The sequence below is a fragment of the Archocentrus centrarchus genome, chromosome 24 (genome assembly GCF_007364275.1).
Source record: "Archocentrus centrarchus isolate MPI-CPG fArcCen1 chromosome 24, fArcCen1, whole genome shotgun sequence".
Classification (NCBI taxonomy): domain Eukaryota; kingdom Metazoa; phylum Chordata; class Actinopteri; order Cichliformes; family Cichlidae; genus Archocentrus; species Archocentrus centrarchus.
In genome coordinates, this window is record NC_044369.1 from 5,425,051 (window position 1) to 5,445,476 (window position 20,426).

Sequence of the window (20,426 nt, forward strand, 5' to 3'; positions counted from 1 at the left end):
GCTGATCACCCAATAAATAAAATTCTAGGGTAGAAACCCTAATCATGACTGCTGTGAACATTTTATATGATAAACAGTATGTGAAGCTGGTGACACAGCCTGCCCTCGTTCCATCCCTTTTTTTTTATTGCAGTCCATCTGTGTGTGACCTGAAGAAGAGGCAGTAGTCCGTGTTTTACTGAGGTCACCATTAACGGCGTACTTACAAACATCCTCCACCAACCTTCCCTCTTCCCTCGTCTCTGTCTGCGTGTGTTTGTTGGGTCTCGTAACCTCTTGGTAAATACTTTTATCTGAGTCATATCTGCCTCCATTGTTCCCCAGAGTAAGTAAATAATTACAAATAAAAAGCTCCCATCTTTGAGCCGCAGTCTTCAATTGTGCTTCCGTCCTTTAATCTCAGAGTTCGGCTGTTAAAGAGTCATGTGTTAAATGGTCTGACACGGGGTCTTTGAATGAGAGCAGATAAGGATTCTATTGGGATCTATTGTCGACTGGGTGGCAATCTGCTGCAGATTTTTGTTTTTGCAGAAAAACGCACAAACTGTTCCCTGATCTGTTTTGTTCAGTGTTCCCGTTATTACAGGGGAAAAAAAAAAAAAAAAAAAAAGCTCAAACATGCGAGCAGAAATTTTCTGTGACTATTACAGCGTCAGTCCACCACAGGCTGAAATATCACAGCAATTATTAAAAGGACTGTCCTGAAATTTTACACAGACATTTTATAATTTATGATTTTACACATGGGGTGGACTTTTCATGACATTTCACTGGGGCTGAAAAGTGAAACCAGTGCCCGCTATACTCCAGATTCAATGCAGAAACTGTTTGCAATCCTTTATTAAGCTTTCTGGAAAGGTTAAAGGTGTACAGGTAGCTCTGAGGTACATTGATCCTAATACTCTTGACCATGTCTGCATGTCTAAGTGCACTGAGTTGCTGCCAAGTGATTGGCTGATTAGATATTTCTGTAAACACTGAATGGGTCTTCTTAGCTTGCTGTTGTGCAGTTAGTGGAGAGCACACTGTTCTGATTTCCAAAGCTTTATTTACAACTTTTTGCATACAGAAAAAAAACTGAAGCTTCATGTAGGAACAAAATCAGTCATTTCCAATCTGGAAAAATTACTGGTTAAAAACCACAGTTGTGGATGCAGAAGAAACAACTGTTTTGAGGTGGATAGCGCAGTCTGCATGTATTTAAATAAATTTAAATGTGATTTTTATGAATTATAAATATCTTTCTGTTGCTCTTCCCTATCAGAAAATGTTACAGTAGATATCTGGCTCCATTATGGTATCAGAGGTCAACTGTCTTTCATCAGCACTGCATACTGGAGTGTCCTGGCGGATGAGTGAAGATTCATACTGTACCTTACAGAATGGATGGTGTGCCTTTGAATTCAGCTGAATGTCACATGTCATTAACCTCACTCACTCCACTGGGCTTGTCTCATATAGCAGCACTGGAACATACGTTGCGCCATGGGACTGCAGAGGGACATCCATCATTGCACTCCTCCTGTCCCCATAAACACAGTGTTGATGGGGGGCAGTGAGGACACCAGGTCCTGGACCTCTGAAGATGCAGTCACACGCTGCTGAGACAGCAAAGATTCCTGCGAGGTGAACTGAGAGGGAAGTCCAAACATGCAGGGAGCAGATCCCGATGAGGGGAGGCAATGATCTGAGGAGGAAACAGCAGACATGTTTCAGTCTGTTACACAGAATATGAAGATGAAGTGTTTCTTTCTTTGTGTTTTCAAAGGTGGGATCTGTTTTTGCTCTTATGAGTTTGCTTGTTGCCGTTCACAGCTTGCCTTTCATCAACTGCCATCTTTCCTTAAGGTATAAGATACACCGTGGATCAAAAATAGGTCCATAAATTAAGAACATGTGATTTAAATTGACTTTGACTTTATTAGAGTTTATTACTTTTTTCTAATCCAAATATTTTATAATCATTTCCAACAATATTAATAGAACTGACAATTACAAATTTTTGTTTTTTCCCGTTTTTCGTAAGAACTTTTAAGACCAGCAGAGGGGCTACAATCGCTCTCTGAGAATCCACCCCGTTGCTGGAGCTGCTGGAATCTCACAGATGCGCACAAAGTCTTAGTCTTTGACCTTTGCCAGTGGCAGGAGAAACTGGAGCTCCCATAGAAAAACCCAGCGAGAACACACAAGCTCCACACAGAAGGCAGCAACCTGGAACTGAGCCCAGGGTCTTTTTGCCGTAACAGTCCTAACCTCTAAGCCACCAAGCTACCTGGAAACAAAGCTTACAAACAGCATAGTCCCCATGCTGATACATTTCTGACTTTCTCTGCCATCCCTTCAGCATCCTGGTTTACAGCTGTGAAAGTATATTTATCAAGTAGAAAGGTGTTAACTGAACCCTGCACTATATTTAAGACACGTATATTTTACTTTTTAGTGTACTTTATTTGTAGTCATGTAGTGAGTTATAGTCACATTAATGCTACTGAGTGATTTAAAGTTAAAGTGGACCTTTGCTCATTTTCAGCTTGATAATTTTTTTCTTGTCCTTTAGTAGAGTAGCTTTGCATGACTGACAGTTCAAAAAAAAAGTCCTTATTTGTCTTATCCTGGGTATTAATGCATTCCTGCATTCAGAGGATGAACTGCAGGATAAAGCTGCTTTAGATCCCTTCTAGTCAGAGGTTTTGAACAGCAGGTGGGTGAGCTGCTGTGAGCCTGAGATGACCATATGAAGGATCTTCACTATCACTAAAATAATAAAGTATAATAAGTGCCAAAGGTAGAACCCCCCCCCCCCGTCTCAAACAGCTTTTAGAGCAGCCTGAAGCCTGAGTTTGTGGTTCACATGGATTACTGGAACATACACTGAACTCATTATTTAAAACTTTGGCCATGTTTAACATGAGCATCCAACACTGTAACGGTCTATGTATGACAGAAACTAACTACTAGCACAATAGCTCCTCTCTAAAGTTCTTATTTACAAAGCAGAGTCCGTCTGACAGCTCACAGTAACAAAAGAAAGCCTTTCATATTTTCTCCGTGTGTCCGTCCTGGCTGTATCCCTACAATTCCCTCCCAAGCCTGCAAAACTGCTCCCATCACTCCTCTGTGCATAACTGCTGACCTGTTCCAGTTTCTGCCTCACTGTAAAAGATTCCTGATGTTTTCCTTCCTGGCTCGTCCAGGATGTTGAGCGGATCGTGGACTTCAGAGTACGTCGAAGGGAAAGGACGCAGACTGCCAACGCTGCTGATGACGGACACGTGCTGGTCAACCAGTGATGTCATGCGCTGGCTCTCCAGGTAACTGCTGTTCCCGTAATAACCTGCTGAAAGAGGAAAATTTGAAGCTGAGGGTGTGCAAAATACAGAGGCGTGCTTCCCTTGGTTGGTGCATTTAAACAGCACACAAAGAAAAGCACTTAAGAGCAAAGATCCACTACAATTGTAGTCACTCCCACCTCGATATATCCCATATTGAAACATCTGGTGCCATTTGCTTTGTACACAACAGTTATTACAGTATTTAAATACATTAACCTCAATGTACATAGAACTGTGGTTTCAAACCTCGGCATCGGGAATGTTCAAGGGGCAAGAAAACAGATCTGAAAGGTCACCAGATAACTAAAGCAACAAAGTTTCCAGTTGAGTCAGAAAATATCTAGACTTCTTCACTCTATTCATACTGCACTGTGGTTACAAGGATACATTTATAACAGTATGCTTTGCCTTTGTGAGTTATAGCATACACTGATATACAAAAATATAAATGTAAAATGTTAAAATGTTAATGTGCACAGGAATAAGTTATTCAGATTCCTTCAGTTTTTTTCTTGTGAAATACTGAGTAAGTCCATCTCTGGTCTCTAAAAATTAAATCAATCATAGATTTTATATCAGCCCTCTGAGGTTTCTGTCATCATAAGAGGTAATCCTAACCGTAATCCTATACTCTGGAGAAGGCCTAAACTGACTTTTTCCAGGGGAAAAAAAATATATTATATATACACACACACACACACACACACACACACACACACACACACACACACACACACACACACACACACACACAGTGGTACCTTGATTTACGAGTGTCCCAACTAACGAGTTTTTTGAGATACGATCGGTCGCTTGGTCGAATTTTTGCTTTATGTTGCGAGCAAATATCTGAGTTATGAGCGAGAAAAAATACACCATCCGCGCATAGAACAATTTAATATAAACAAAAACTACATATTGTGATTGTGTAGGGTCAGAGATAGGGTTAAGGTTGTGGTTGTTGCCAAGCACTGGTATCATACCAGTACTGTATGCAGTGCATCCCTATATGCAATTTAATGGTGCATCATAGGGCTGAGATTATAAAAGTATTTTTTAAAGTTATATAGCGAGACCAGTGAAAACAAAAATACAGTGGCGTAGACTTGATGAGGTTGATGCCACAGTCTGAGAATCCTTACCACTTGGTCCTGTGACAGAGTATGTCTGTCCCTGACATCCACCACCAGAAAGGCTCAATCCAAATCCAAAGCCCTCTGCTGAGTCCAGAATCTGGGCTGCAGCCTGAGGGTCAAGTCCCTGTTCATTCTGAGCTGGATCTGAACCTGAAGTGTAGGCAGGTGTGGGCCGAACCGCGTAAGGTGTCAGGGAGCAGTTAGTGCTGCTGGATGAGTGATGGACAGGAGCAGGATGATGATTATAGAAGATGTCTTTAGTCAGGTGCTGGTCATTAAAGGAGGGGTACCGAGAGAGGTGACAGGCCAGAGATGAAGCCGGAGATTGAGCTGAAGCCAGACACTGATTCTGAGTCTGAGGCCTGGAACACAAATTTAAATCATTGAAACAGAACTAACTGTATAAGCTTGTTGTAGCTCATAAATTGTATGTTAATATTCAAATAAATAAAACAGATCCTGCAGAAAGTTGAGATTGTGTTTTGTCAATGAAGAATGTCTTTAGGGGCACTCACTGATTTTCTACTGCAAGTAATTATCATTTTTGCTCCAATTCAGAGAAATAAATAAATGCAAACTAAGAAGCAAAATGAGAGTCTATGCACAGTGTAACACCCACAGTTTAATCCACCCACATGAAGCCAACCTGAGAGCAGATTCGTAGTTTGGGGCTGAGGAGCTGCTAGCTGGAGGAAAGTAACCAGAGCTGGTCTGCGGTAAGCACTGGTACAGGGTCTCTGGGTATGACGAGCAGGGGCTGGGCTGCGTCATAGCACTGAGAGATGAAAAGCAAGAGGAAGAAGCAGAGGAGCAGGTGGTGGAAGAAGAGGAGGACATCAGGGGTCTTCCTGCCATGGGCCCATGATTAATGACAGAGCCTCGGTGAACCAGTCCTGCTGGAGAGATCGGGGGTGTCATGAGGGGGCCGCTGACCTGAGAGAAGTCGATCTGAGCACCTGAGTGTGAATGAAGAGGGATACAACAGTTTGAGCCTGGAGGTAGCCAACATTAAAGATTTAATTATATAAGTTATGACAGTTATTAGTGGCAAAACTCAAAGTGAAGACAGAGAGGCTTTGGTATATGTATAAAAATAACCAAACCTTTAGTGTAACATCACAAACTTCTAACACACCAAAGTGATGACAACCACAGAGGGAGCCTTGGTTACATATCGTAACCCCGGGCTCTCTGAGGGTTGGACGTTGGGTTGCTCAGCTGGCAAATTTTACTTTGAGTGGAGACGAGTACTGCTCAACATTAAACTCCAGCTTATAGTTTGCTCATTTATTTATTTAACAAATCACCACCAAGACCTATTCAGCAGGTTTTTTTTTTAGGGCTGCTAAGTAGTATCTACCCTGTAGTATATAGTAAATACTTCTACCCCTGAAAAAGGTTCTGCAGGGATGGTTCCTGTGGCCAGGACATGCAGATAGGTGCATGCTGCCCTAAAACACAGTGTCATACAATTTCATTCAAGTGAGCAGAAGTGCAGGTTATTGGGCCCTTTAATACAACCTTGGGCTGGTACCTGTTTGAAAACACTTTCAGTCTATGAATAATTCTGTAATCCTAATTGTACATAATTCAATACAACCATTTTATTCTTTTCTTCTTTTATCAGGTGTCTGCATAGTTCTGGATGTGTTGCGTGCACACTAAAGGTTTCAGAAAAATGTTCTGGGGGGGGGGTCAAAGGAAACAAAATAAAGAGGTTGAAATGAATCTCCACATAAATGTTGTTTACATGGAGATTCATTTCCAAGAATGTAATAATACCACATGTTGCATCCAGAAAAGCTGTTCTAGCTCACTTCAGCACTTTTATTGGCTCTTTCATTATTTGTCTGAGTGTGCAGAGTAACATCAAAAGGAAAGGAAGTAAAGTCTTGGACAACAGCTGTCCTTTTCATTGTTTTTTAATTATTATATTCATCATAAAGACCCCAAAGACCACATGAAACAGATTTTAATGCCATAGAAACTCGTTTTCTGTTACCAGAAACTGTAAAGCCAGAGGTGTCGGTCCCCTGATAGATAACGGTTTTTCCCTCCTGGCTTTGCTGATTGGCGGACAGAGACATGTAGGCGTGTTCTCCCAGAGACTCGTTCTTTACCGGTTGGTCCGCGGCAGCAGCAGCCTTGTTGCGATTTGCTAGGAAGCAGGAACTGGGCGAGGCCATGAACGCCGCTTTACTGGCATCTGAAAGTGATATGAATGATACGATAAACAACTCAGAGTGTTTACATTTATTATGCTGCAAACAAAACTAAAACCTACATTAACATGAGTCAGGTATTCATATAAGATAAGGTGAAATCTGAGGTTAATGACTTCCTTGTTACCATTTAATTTCTTTTTATTGCACGCTAATATATGTACATTAATTATGTACTGAAACACTTAAGTGCTACTTTTATCTTTATTATATTATAGTGCATCCTGCATAAAAAACAGCTAAATCAAATAGAGCTTATTATTATTATTATTTTCATTTACACTTTTTATGTCAAAATGCAAATTTAATGCATTTATAGCTGCAGTAGTAGCACTATTCCCCAAAAAAGTGTTCATCATGTGTTTTTGTAAATCATCTTCATCATGCAAGATCTGTTTTTATCTGCAACCAGATTTTGATTTGCCACTTTACTTGATCCATAATAATTAGTCTTTAAACAGCAGTGGACCTGCAGTCAATCTGAGTTAATTCTGGATCTCTGAACAGCTGAAATGATGCTTGATACCTGCATTTTTCATGTATTTGTCCAGCAGGTTCTGCAGGTCCTGCTCTTTGTCGTTGTTGAACTGAGTCTCCAGAGCCAACAGGATGTACTCGTCCAACAGCATCCTGATCAGATGGAAGGAGCCTGTCGCAACAAAAAGACGTTATCTATCTACAAATGTGCCACACTCTAAAAGCTCTGCGACTTCAGCTGAGCTCTCACTTTGTGCTTTCTTTGTATCTGCTGTGTGATTTTAAGGATCAACTCTATGTTTGACCTGCAGGGTCACAGGTTCAGTGGGACTTTAGAGAAAGAGGGGGCGATCTACCAAATGGTCAGTGTTTATTCACACACACACACACACTCACACGCAAATGCGCACACACAATCTGTGTGCATGTGTTTAAACAGAGAGCACACGACCTACAGATAAGACTTTGTGTAATCAAGGCAAGTCTGGCCATTACAATTTATGACGCTATTGTAGCAATCTGTGTGTGTGTGTGTGTGTGTGTGTGTGTGTGTGTGTGTGTGTGTGTGTGTGTGTGTGTGTATGTGTGTGTATGTGTGTGTGTGTGTGTGTGTGTGTGTATGTGTGTGTGTGTGTGTGTGTGTGTGTCACACACTTGGTATATTGGCTAATGGCCAAGAAAGCAGTGCAGAATTAATTAGCTTAGCAGCTACTGCAAGTATTACAAATATTTCCTTATTTCCTGTCATGTACAGTATTGTGCAAAAGTCTTGAGCCACTCCTCTTTTTTTTTTTTTTTTAATATATTGCTTCCAAGGTCCCAAACGTTCTTGTAATTTTTTTTAAAGTGTTCTTGAACAATAGTTCAAGAGATTGTGTGCTTTTTCACTCAATTCAGAGGAAGTTCGAGAACCAATTTTAATGTGTATCATTGGGCACTTTGCTTGTTTGTTAGTTGGTCACAAAAATACATTATTTGTTTCCATTTCTTTAGTTGAATTTATGAAATTTCCACAGACAACAGTTTGGCAGACATAAAATAGTATTTTTGCACCATAGCGGCAGATCGTGGCATGGTGTGCAGTGTGTCCCTAAAAAATTGAAGACGCTAGAAAAGAAACAGGGAAAAAGCCTCCTCAGAAATGTCTCAATGGAAGGGTGGCTGTCAAGAAGCCATTCTTGAGGAAGGGAAACAGGGAGAAAAGGCTGAGGTATGCCTTATTACTGGAACTCAGTGGCAATGGGTCTTATGGAGTGATGAATCCAAATTTTGGATTCCAAATTGTTGTCGAGATTTCAGGAGACGTCAGGTGAGAGGTACAACAATGAGAGTCTACAACTATCTGTAAAACACAGAGGAGGCTCTGTCATGGTTGTCACGGGCTGTATTTCAGCCAGTGGTGTTGGAAATCTTACCAAAATTGATGGAATTATGAATGCAACAAAGTACCTTCAGATTTTGATCCAAAACGCAATACCATCTGGAAAGCATCTGATTGACAACAGCTTCATTTTCCAGCACGAAAATAGTGTCTGGAGTAACTATCAGTCATGGATTGGCCTCCCCAGAGCCTGGACCACAACATTAGCAGTGTGGGATCATCTTGACAGAGACCAAACAGAAGGCAGCCAACAGCCAAAGAGGAGCTTTGAATGTCCTTCAAGAAGCCTGGAGAACTGTTCCTGAAGACTACTTAAAGAAGTGACAATAAAGCTGCCTCAGAGAGTTCAAGCTATGCTGAAAATGAAGGTGGTCACACCAAATATTGACTTTCAAGCTCAATAGAATTGTACAAACTGTTGTACAAACTGTTTTACCTTATATAGTTTTTATACTTATTTGTTTTTTTCTGTAAGCACGAAGTACCGCAGCAATTTCCTAATGCTGTGAACCTGTCCACCCATATGGCAATAAAACCTTCTGATTCTGATTCTGATTCTGATTATTTGCTGTATTTCCATGTACGTTTCCATGTTTCAATAAATCACTGTACCCATTTTCCATTTTCCAAGCAAAACAAAGAAATGAGGGGTGGCTCAAGTCTTTTGCACAGTACTGTATATACTGTTAAAATAGTGGGGCGCATATTAAACATGGCCAAAGTTTCAAATAATGAGGTCATCAAATGTACAAATAATCCCAGTGATCAAAAGCTTAGACTTCATAGAGTTTTTTTTTATCTACTCTCTATCACTGTGCATACATACAAGGGTAACTGGGTTGTATCTGCAAAAGAGAGCATCTCTAACATTTAGCTACATAAAAATAACAGAAAATATTCCTTCACTTGTGGTGAAATTTTCACTCCCCGTCATATTAAGTAAACCATCAGGTATGAGAGAACTTTTTTTTTTTTTTTTAACTTTCTTACCAAAGCTGGAAGCATTGTTGAGTGTGAGGGTGTGCATCACTCTGGCACCAAAGAAGCTCCACCTGAGGAGAAAATCCTGAGCTCGCTTCTTCACTGACCGGCTGCTCTGCTTACCGGGCTGATCAAAACACAAAGAGAGGGGGAAAAAAAAACCCCTCGTCAGGCTGCACAACAGGACCAAGTAGCACATTTACAGTAGGCAGTATATAAAAGATGGATGTAGCATCCTGGTTTTACAAGTTAATATAGAAGTGCCTTGAACATGCATTCTTTCTAGTAGCCAGCAGGGGGATGAGTTCATGGTCTGAATAAGCAGTTGACCAAACACAACATGATGTTCATTTTGAATTATGATCACTGATAGTGTCCAGAAGGAGGGTCTACTTTAGGCCTCACTATCATATGACAGTGCAGTAGGATCCACCCCATGCTTGTCATGCCTGTTTTTAAAACACAAGGATGTCAAAACGCTCAAGGCTTCATAACTTGACCTCGCTAATCAGCAGGTGACGTCACAGTGGCAACATCCATCTTTTAAATACAGTCTTTTTGGTGTCCACACCAATGCAGGAACACTCGTGAACAGCTTCTACCTTGATGACTTTATGCTCCACCACAGAGTCCAGCCACTCGATGAAGGACTCCACTGTGGCGTTTTTTCTCAGTAGCTCCTTCAGCTCCTGGAAGACAGTGATAGAGTCATCTAGAAAGTAAAAAAGAGCACAGGAAGACAGAAGTTAGTTATCGCTTTAACAGGAGGTTTTCATTTTCTGGAACAACAGAAACTGTAAAAAAAAAGTACAACCTAATAATAGACCTTAATTTTAACTGTAACAGGTACTGATTATTCTAAATATGAGGCAGACGGTATGCTGGAGTCTTACACTCAGAGTAGATATCCGGGTCCTGGTCTCCAGTGGCAGTTATGCTGAGCAGAGGCTGCGAGCTGATGCTGCTGAGATCCACGTTGTCGATATCCAGCACCATGCTGGTCACTACAGCCTGGTCGAACAGTGCTGGACGTGCTATCTGGATTAGGGGAGAGTAGAAAAAAAATACTCGAGACATTTTAAGCATCCATATTTTTAAGTCATTGGAGTTCTCTGTAATCTACTTCAAAATGTTATACCTGTGCCAGGTGGAGGAAGGAGGTCTGTCTCTTCAGGGATGAAACAAAGCGGCGTGCTATGGGGAGCTTCTTAGCTGCAAGGCATTCTGGGAGGTTTTCCAGAGAGGAGGCCAGCCAGTGCTCCCAGTGTTTGGCAAAGTTGCGGATATCTGCCAACAGACTGGAAACAAAAACATCATTCAGTGGAAAGATTTGCTGCTTTTCTCTTTTTAAAAGTCACTGTTGGACTATTTTAAAATGCAGCAGCTACATCCTGTGACTCTACAGTTTAACAAAAAAAAACAAAAAAAAGGGGACATTATTACGATCCAGGCTGTCTCGAGGAATGTTTATTTTAGATTTTACAAAAATATCACAAATAGTTTGTCAATAAAACATCAAATGAACATTATGAGTAAAGCTGAAGTAACAAACCTTTCAGGCATCTCCTGCATTGTGGCAGGAATCAGAACATCTGTTAAAACCTGAGAAAATAAAGGACAAATTACAAGAGAACAAAAGAGGAGATTTAGAGCTTTACAGATGACACCTGAAAAACACAAGCAGTTTTTTAAAGGAGATTTTAGGGAGACTGAAATTCAGCGTCTCCAGTACAACATTTGTCACCAGTGGTTTTTGGATGAGCTTTTGCAAGGAAAAATCTTTAGAGATTCAATGATTGCCTTCTGGCTGCGAACACAGTTTATGTCTTCTCTTCTCTGTACCTTTCTCCACATATGTATAACTCTGACACTGATCTGTGATTTCTGGACTAAGCAACCTGCCCAGTCCTTCTTGTTAAATTAGGTGATTTTTCATCTTTCTCTGCTCTTTTTTTATTCTATTCTCTTCCTTCTCACCCGAGTCAGTCACAGCTGATGGCTGTCCTGCCTACGCCTGATTCTGATGGAGGTTTCTTCATTAGTAAAAGGCTTGTTTTACTGTTACTAATTCACATAAATCAAACTGAACTGAATCAATACCGATGCAAGTCAAAAATGGCCTGATGAGAATGAGCTGATGAGCCCCATTTAACCTCCCGACAGGTTTCTGTTTCTACATCTTAAAGTGGGTTAAACATGGCCAACATTTCAAGTAATGAGGTTTGCGTCTTCATAAGTAATATCTGTGAACCAAGAGCTTGGGCTTCAGGGTGCTATAAAAGCTCGTTTTGGGCAGTTTTTTCTTCTGTGAGTCTTGACTGTATTAAGGGGATCTTCTTAATATGGTTGTCCCAGGTACACAGCACTATTTAATGGATTTAATGGGGCAGCCAATCTGAATAAAGACAGAGCTAAACCAGCTTGACAGGATGAACTGAGGGGCTGCATTACACCTCAGTACAAGATTAAAAAGGGATGATTTTAAACTGTGACTCGTGCTAAGCTGTTCTAACAGAGTCCAAGAATTTAAAAAAAAAATGAGCAAAATAGGTGCCGTTAAAATGTTTGAGATGCTCTCTGGCTTTCATGAAGAATAAAATATCTAAATAAAAACATAGAAAGAAGTTTTTATCACAACCTTGTAGAGGATGGAGTCACAGACGCAGAAGATGTCGACTATAACTGGGTTTTCCAGCAGCGGCAGCAGATGGTCGGGCATTCCCTGCCAGAAGTGGAGCAGAAAATTCTGGATCTGAAACAAAGATTATCCGAATCAGCGCGAGAGCATGTTTAAAGTTTTAAATATTTAATAACATTAAAATGATCTCATACGATACTGATTACAACCTCCTCAAAGTTGACATTTATGGCATTATCCAGGATGCACTGACAGTGTGTTTTATACATCATGATCAGAGTGTCCACCTGAAGAAGAACAAGAAAGATCCCCATAAAACAGTAACTAAATCAACTACTTTCAATGCACTATTTTATGGAGTAATTACATGATTACCCTGATTTGTGTAAAATACATAAAATCTGAAGCTATTCATGACCAAACCTTTTCTCTGGAAATATTTCCTTGCAGCAGAAGATGCTGGGCGCTGGGGAAGTCTGGGAGCAGCGTTCCCGTTTTAGAGCTCAAAGAGTATTTCCTGGTGAAGCCACCCTGCAAAATATCATAATGATGTACAATATTACATTATATCAGTATTATTTACCATTATGTCAGTGATTTAATTTAATGAGTTGAGTGAACTCGCAGCAGTACATTCACAGAACTCTTCATTTAATCCAAGAAAAAAAATAATTGAGTTCTGAAATGGTATTAAAAATGTTGAGTTTAATGAATCTGAAATTAATAAATCTTATAGAAGATATTAATGTTAAGGAAAAAAGGACTAATTCCCCTTATGTGTGATGTGCTTTTTTAAAAAGTAAAATTAAAACTTATTACCTCATTTTTGAGCTTGCTTCCTGAAAATCTGACATCAAAACAGAACAAATTTGATTTTAGATTCACACGAAACCATTTTCAAAATTCAAAAAATGTTTATGTGCAAACTTGATCAAATAAAAAAAAAAAAGAAATCCTATGAGATGGAAAAAACAATGAATGTGAATAAAACAAAAACATTATTTGGCATTCAGTGAATTATAAATAAAGATAAAGTAAAGAAATGCATGAAGTAAATTTAAGGAAAACAGTGAGTGAGTGTTGGAGTAACAGAATGAGTGAGAAGCTTTCACAGGTACCTGGTCAGACCTTTTCCAGAATAAACAGAGTGATAGTAAGCGCTGCTCTCTTTGATGCCGATTCCATAGTAATGATACCTATAAAAAAAAAAATTTAAGTCCAGATAATGATGCCGAACACTGACCAAGCTTTGATTTCAGGAAAGGCTGTTATGTTGTTGTTGTGTAGTATTAGAAGTTAAATCTTGCATTTACTTGGAGTGTCCTCTGGTGCCGAGTCTTCTTGTTGTCAGAAGAGGAAACTTCTGTCGGATTGTCTGAGAAGGTATAATGATCAGTAGGGGCCCCTTTGTCCTCAGGAGGATGCTTTCACAGAGGAAACTATTGTCTTTGTTGTCAAATTTTAATGTAATTTGTTAAATCAATCAATAGTCTAGAGTGGCCTTATAACAAACTACGTTTATAAGCCTAATGTTTGTAACTATGTAGCCATTTATGGAGGTACCTTTAAAGTTTAGAAAGCTGAAGTTAGGAAAAAACATAACTGAAAGAACCATATTCTTAACTGAACAACACACAAAAATTAGTGAGAAGAATAAAAGAGAATAAATATTTTCCTCTGGCTTCGACGATGGGTTCAGGTAAATAAGCACACCTTTCCAAAGGTAGCGGCACAGGCTGGCTCCAGTTTCTCTTTCCTGCAGAAGTCCAGATAGTGTGCATAGAGGATGCATCGAGGCAAACACACTCCTTCACACACTATGTAATTTTCCTCCAGCCTGCACAGACAAAAATCTCTTTTACGGAGTCGTTAAACGTCCACCGAATGCAGCATATTCAAACAAAACTCCAGCTCAACGAGAAAGAGGAAAAGACGGTGAGTAATCAAAGAAATGTGATTCAGATATACTGAACATAAAATCACTGCTTTATCGGGACCTATACAATAACAGTCAGGTTGCACAAAAAATACTTAAAAGTCAAAAAGAGCACAAAGGATTTAATTTGACACAAATGCGGGATGGAAGATTTAAGAGTACCAGCTGGCTAATTATTTACTAGCTTTCATCTTTAACAAAACATCATGTTTAATCATGTCATTTGTATGTTTCATATGAAGCAACAAGCAGCTGTTGTAAAAACTGAGGTGTCCCACAGGGATCAGTTTTCATATATCAGTAGTGTCCTTTCACTGATGCTCTTACCACTGCAGTGTGAGCTGGGTCTGTTTCTTCTTGTCCTTGATGATCTGACTGATGGTCTTTCTGCTGGAAGTGAAGCTCTGTTTGATGGTCAGATCTGAGCTCAAGTCTACCAAATCCGGATCTTCCTCAGATGACGGCGTCTCATTACTCTCATCTGCTTCTGTTACACACAAATTCGGGGCAGAGTGGAATAAAGTGAAAGGTTAAAACTGTTCACCATAATTTAAATATACCATATACTCATCTTTCCAAAATACTCTCTTAGATGCATGGAAACGTAGCAGTCCTCGAATAATGGCTGAGCATAAAAACTCCTGCTGGTATTGTTGGAGAAACACTCTTCAGAGGGGCCAGTAAATGTCCTGGTCCTCTGCTATAACAAATTTGAATATGAATATGCCCCAAAGTTTAAAGAAAATGCTAAAAAATGAAATAGAACAATAAACATGCAGAGGAGTCGTGTGCAGTTCTTGGATTTAGAGTAAACTCATTCTGCAGACAATGAATCTTAAGTCAAAAATGTACAATGAGCTCTCCTCCAACACCTCCTCATTCATCCTGCCTGTGAGCTTAAAGGCTGAAAACAGCCTGATATTCAGTAACCTTGAAACTGTTGATTTCCTGTATATCTGAGGTTCCACCTGAACATCAGGTATTACTTTTCTTCCCTATTGAAATGCTTAATGTGTAATTCTATTATTTATTTCCAGTTCCAGCATTTCTTCTTCTCCTTGCCACAAGGCTTTCCTTGAAAATGTGTTTTTTTTAACCCAAACACTGGTTCTCATGGGAATCAGGAGGAAGATGGTTTTCTTATTTCCAACCTTAAGAAGGTGATTTGTGCCTCCATTTAAACCACAGGAAACTATAAATTACGTACGTTTTAAAGGGAATCAAATAATGAAGTGTTATTTTCTGAAGCGCAGCACTGCAGCCATTCAGAGATATGTACTGTAACTCCATCTCGACTTCTTATTGTGCTCAGTGGAGATGTTTTAATTGCTTTTTGAAGGATTTTTTTTTCTTCTAAAGAATGTGTTTCCCTATAAACTAGAACAAAGGACACTCCGCAGGGAGAAAAGAGACAAACCGGAATACTTTTAATGCCATGTCATTACTGTAAAGGGAAAGAAAGAAGGAAATGATCACTGCAGCTAATCATAACAAGACAAACTGTTTAAAAAAAACTGATTACTCCCTGTAAACAGCACAGTGCAGGTTATGTTAGATATTGCAACACAGTTTGTATTTAGAAAGATGCTTTAAGAGCTCATGAACCCCCCCTAGATCATTACTAAAGCATAGTACGTGTCCAGATTTCAATAATATGAGAGGAAGTTTGCGGAGATTAAAGAAAAGTGAAAAACAACAGTTCACTGTAAGTGAAATTAAACAGAGCAGAATAAAGTATTTTAATCTTCATATTGCTCATAAATAACACTCAAACACACAGTCACCAATTCACCATTTTGGAAAAGTTTTGCATCTCACAGTTGGAAAAATTTGGTTTAATGCTGCCCATAATCGCATCTCATATTACCCACGGTGCTGGAGTACCGCAAGGTTCAGAGTTAGGTCCTGTTTTATTCTCTATTTATATGATTCCACTTGACCAAATTATATGTCACAACTTCTCTTTTCATTGCTACACAGACAACACAAAGCCCAAGTTATCCACAAAAGTCTATTTGTTAAGAGTTTCTTTGGCACTTTGTGAATGAATGTGAAGCCTGCTGCCAGGGGTTCAGTTTGACTCATCTTAGCCTTGGTTTGCTCCCTCCAAAAATAAAAAACAATAAAATCTTCTTTTTTTTTTTTTCTTCTAATCTCAGGGCTTGGCAGCTCCTCTTCTCTGGTATACATGAAAAGTCACTCTCACATATAACATAACATATTAATTCAAAATGTATCAGTTCATCTTCACAGTGCTTACAGGAGACACTACCACATCACCCCAATCCTGGCCTTCCTTTAAAACTGATTTTAATATCCTTATGTCTCTGGCTTTAAACTTCTAATTTTTCACATCTGTCAAAGCACTCTGTATACTTTTTTTTTTTTTGAATATGTATGCTATATAAATAACGTTTATTATTATCTGCCTTTGCTGGAAAACACTTTAGGTCAGCTCTTAACGTTTTTAAATGTGCTACATAAATAAAAGTGACGTGATTTGTAATTACTATCTGACAGACTGTGACGACAGTGACACAGGATGTGCAATCATCTTTCTGTGTCTCCAAAAACTCTGTTGAAGTCTGTGAAACCAGAAGAAATGTTCACATTTATTCTGTGCAAAATGAAAATGGTGTTAAAGGCCTGCTGCAGATGATTGTTGTTGAGCTCAATTCCATATCTACAGGTATAAAGCTACATTTCAGTGTTTCCGTTGGTTTTACTACATCCTCCTTTCTGTTCATGTGTTATTGTCATTACCACCTGTGCTCACACGTTTGGGCCTAAGAAGTTTGTGAAGCAACTAAACATAAGACAAAGTCTATTTTACCAGAGCTGTCCTGAAAATAAGTTAAAAAAAAAAAAACAAATATAAAGATTCTGAGTTAAGATTAAAAAGAATAAAATGTAATTTAATTTAATTAAAAAAAACATGAGAAATCTTAAGATATATCAAAACATGCATATATGGTCTGAACTCCCAGCATTAACAGAGTGGCTGCTTCATTACCTGATTTTATCCCACAGTCATCCTCCTGATGAAACTGTGTCTGTCCGTTAAAATCTGAGCACGTTTCCTTCGGTGAGCTGCACAAAGTCCTGGTTAAAGAGTGAATAAAAAACATGCCGTCGCTGGCCGAACTTTCACTGCTGCGTTTCATCGGCATTGTGTAAGAAGAAGAAAGAAAGAAGTCAAAGAAAAAAACGGAAGTTAGTCTGCTGTGTGAAAAGATCCTCGGAGACTTGAACCAGCTCAAATAAATCCTTAAGCACTGTCTGCTGTTGCCTCCACCACACAAATCCAGGAAGAGATGAGAGCGATCAGAGACACCATGTCCAGAGTTTATCTATCAGACAAAAAAAGTGGAGAAAAACTCAGGTTTTCTCTGTGCAGCCTCAGTGTAATAAAGCAGAGCTGTGGGAAGGTAGAGCTAATGAAGCCGTGGATGCATTCATCATATTTACAGAAGACTGGGGCTAATCCACTTTATTAATGATTAACAGAAAAACCCTCATCCATCTGTCCATCCATCTAATCTTACCTCCCACATTCAGCTGGCCCTTCATACGGGTTAAATACACATAAAAACATGAGGATTTAAGACACAGATTTTCAGGCTGCTTTCACTTCATGTGGATATCTCAAAGCTCAAACACCTGTGTGTGAATCTCAACATGGATTTAGAGTTTGTTTTAATCTAAATTAAACTTTTATTAACTAATAAACAAAAGCTGCATCAACATCTAGAGCTGCAAACTATTATTTTTGATATCAGTTAAAGTATTTGATTTGTTTTGTTATGGCCGACATCTATTTCACAGCATCGGCCACTTTGATATGAAATAGTGGGTAAACACAGGTTTTTAGCCCCGTAACTAAATACAACAGAACTGTTACACTGCTGTCATTAGTAACATCTGTGTTTATAAACTATTTCATGCTGAAATGGCTGCTGCAAAATAGGTTTATTAGCTGCTTTTACATTCCTTTATTTAATGCCTCACAGAACCACAGGCAATAACCTGCACTGAAGGAACACTTGAAGACAGTCAAAAAAAAAAATACTAATCACTCATAATTTAAAGCATCAAGGCCGATAAAAATAGCTGCAACTATTTAATATTTGGTAATTTTCTATATAGTTGTTAATTAATCTTCCTTCATCCTAATCCATTAATGTATTAACCAACACCACAATATTTAAAATAATACAATTAAGGTTAAAAAAACCCCAATTAAAAAGCTTCTATATTTAGCTAGTTTATAAAACAAACCCATTCTGCTCCTTTTTGAAACTACTTGTCCATTCTGGTAATATTGATAAAGGTTAATATCCTTTAAAGCAGTGGTATTCAAATCCAGGCCTCGAGGGCCGGTGTCCTGCAGGTTTTAGATGTGTCCCTGATCCAACACACCTGAGTCAAATGGCTGAATTACCTCCTCAGTATGCAGTCAAGTTCTCCAGAGTCCAGCTAATGACTTCTATATTTGACTCAGGTGTGCTGAAGCAGAGACACATCTAAAACCTGCAGGACACCGGACCTCGAGGCCTGCTTTAAAGCATCAAACTTTCGGTCTAAAACGTACTTTCTTCTTTCTCGATCTTGATCTCGCTTTTTAAAATCACTTTACTCTTCAGTTAAATTCTTCACTGGCGTGTCCACATAGAGAACAACATGCATGCTGTATATGTACAGTATATACTGGTGTAGCTTGTTGGAGCATTGGGATCCTCCATCAGGGTTTATCGAGCCTCAGCTATTTCCTTAATTTATGGTGAATTTTATAGCTGTCTTTACCTTATTAATTTATGATGTAAATGTTTGAATTTCATTCAAATGACTGCAGCTGTGGATAAGAAATAAATTTACAGACAACATCATTAGGTACACCTGTTCATGCTCTCATTAACACAAATATCTAATCATGGCAGCAACTCAGCTCAGCTCATTTAGGTATGTGGATCTGGCCTGCTGAAGTTCATGCTCTGAGCATCAGCGTGGGGAAGAGAGGTGATTGAAGTGACTTTGAATATGGCATGGTTGTTGGTGCCAGACGTGCTGGTCTGAGTATTTCAGAACCTGCTGATCTGCTGGGATTTTCCTGCACAACCATCTCTAGAGTTTACAGAGAATGGCCTGAAAGAAAGAAAATATCCAGCGAGCAGCAGTTCTCTGGGAGAAAATGCCTTATTGATGTCAGAGAGTAAAGGAAAATTGTAAGACTGCTTTGAGCTGTAACTCAAATAACCACTTGTTACAACTAAGGTATGCAGAAGAGCATCTCTAAATGCACAATACCTTGAAGCCGATGGGCTACAGCAGCAGAAGACCAGCACCTGGGTGGGACTCCTGTCATCTAAGAACAGAAAACTGAGGCTGCAATTCACACAAGCTCACCAAAATTGGTCAATAGAAGACTGGAAAAATGTTGCCTGGTCTGATGAGTCTCTGTTTCTGTTGTGACATTCAGGGGTAGGGTCAGAAATTGGCATAACCAACACAAAAGCATGGACCATCCTTCCTTCTGTCAACGATGTGGGGGATATTCTTTGCACACTTTGGGCCCATTACTATGAAATGAGCATCATTTAGATGCCACAGCCTACCAGAGTATTGTTGCTGACCATGTCCATCCCTTTATGACCACAATGTACCCATCTTCTGCTGGCTGCTTCTAATGCACCATATCACAAAGCTCAAATCATCTCAAACTGGTTTATTAAAGATGACAGTGAGTTCACTGTGCTCAAATGGCCTAAACAGCCAACAGCTCTCAGTCCAACAGAGCACCTTTGGGATGCCGTGGAACATGAGATTCACATCATGGTTCTGCAGCGGACAAATGTGCAGCAACTTTGTGATGCTATCATGACAATATAGACTAAAATCTCTGAGGAATATTTCCATCACCTTTTTGAAACTATACCATGAAGAATTAACACAGCTCTGATGGTAAAAGGGGGGGGGGGGGGGGGGGTGTCTAACCTGGCACTAGGAATCTGTACTAATAAAGTGACAGGTGAGTGCCGCTCTTCCCCTACCGCACCACTTCCTGGACAGGCAGCTGAAGACTTGGTCTAACATCTGTTTCAGGTGCTGCCACAATGAAAGAAACAGGACATATTTACTGCTTTAGACCAAAATACTCCTACTGATTTTGTTTACATTTTTACCTATTATGCACCTTATTGTAATAAGTATTTTTGTATTTATATTCAGCGAGCTCTTTGAGTTCATTTTATGAGACCATTTCTGTTTTCTATTTGATTTAGCCTTTTTTTTTAACCTCATTGAGCCATTTTATTGAGATGGCCTAC

At 39.4% G+C, this 20,426-nt stretch overlaps 1 protein-coding gene across 1 annotated transcript; it reads right to left on the reverse strand.

The window, feature by feature from the left end:
* Positions 1-1,293: 1,293 nt before the first annotated feature.
* rfx6 (regulatory factor X, 6) lies at positions 1,294-20,206 on the reverse strand. The gene is made up of 22 exons (XM_030722052.1): positions 20,095-20,206; positions 19,408-19,465; positions 17,117-17,453; positions 14,431-14,590; positions 13,881-14,004; positions 13,481-13,542; positions 13,286-13,363; positions 12,987-13,014; positions 12,591-12,698; positions 12,377-12,454; positions 12,168-12,281; positions 11,082-11,131; positions 10,668-10,827; positions 10,423-10,567; positions 10,132-10,241; positions 9,539-9,656; positions 7,217-7,339; positions 6,471-6,674; positions 5,115-5,424; positions 4,475-4,830; positions 3,134-3,337; positions 1,294-1,687 (listed from the first exon to the last, which is right to left on the reverse strand). The coding sequence occupies exons 3-22, from the start codon at positions 17,271-17,273 to the stop codon at positions 1,509-1,511; spliced, it is 2,868 nt and encodes a 955-aa protein (XP_030577912.1). The 5' UTR covers positions 17,274-17,453; positions 19,408-19,465; positions 20,095-20,206; the 3' UTR covers positions 1,294-1,508.
* Positions 20,207-20,426: the final 220 nt, after the last annotated feature.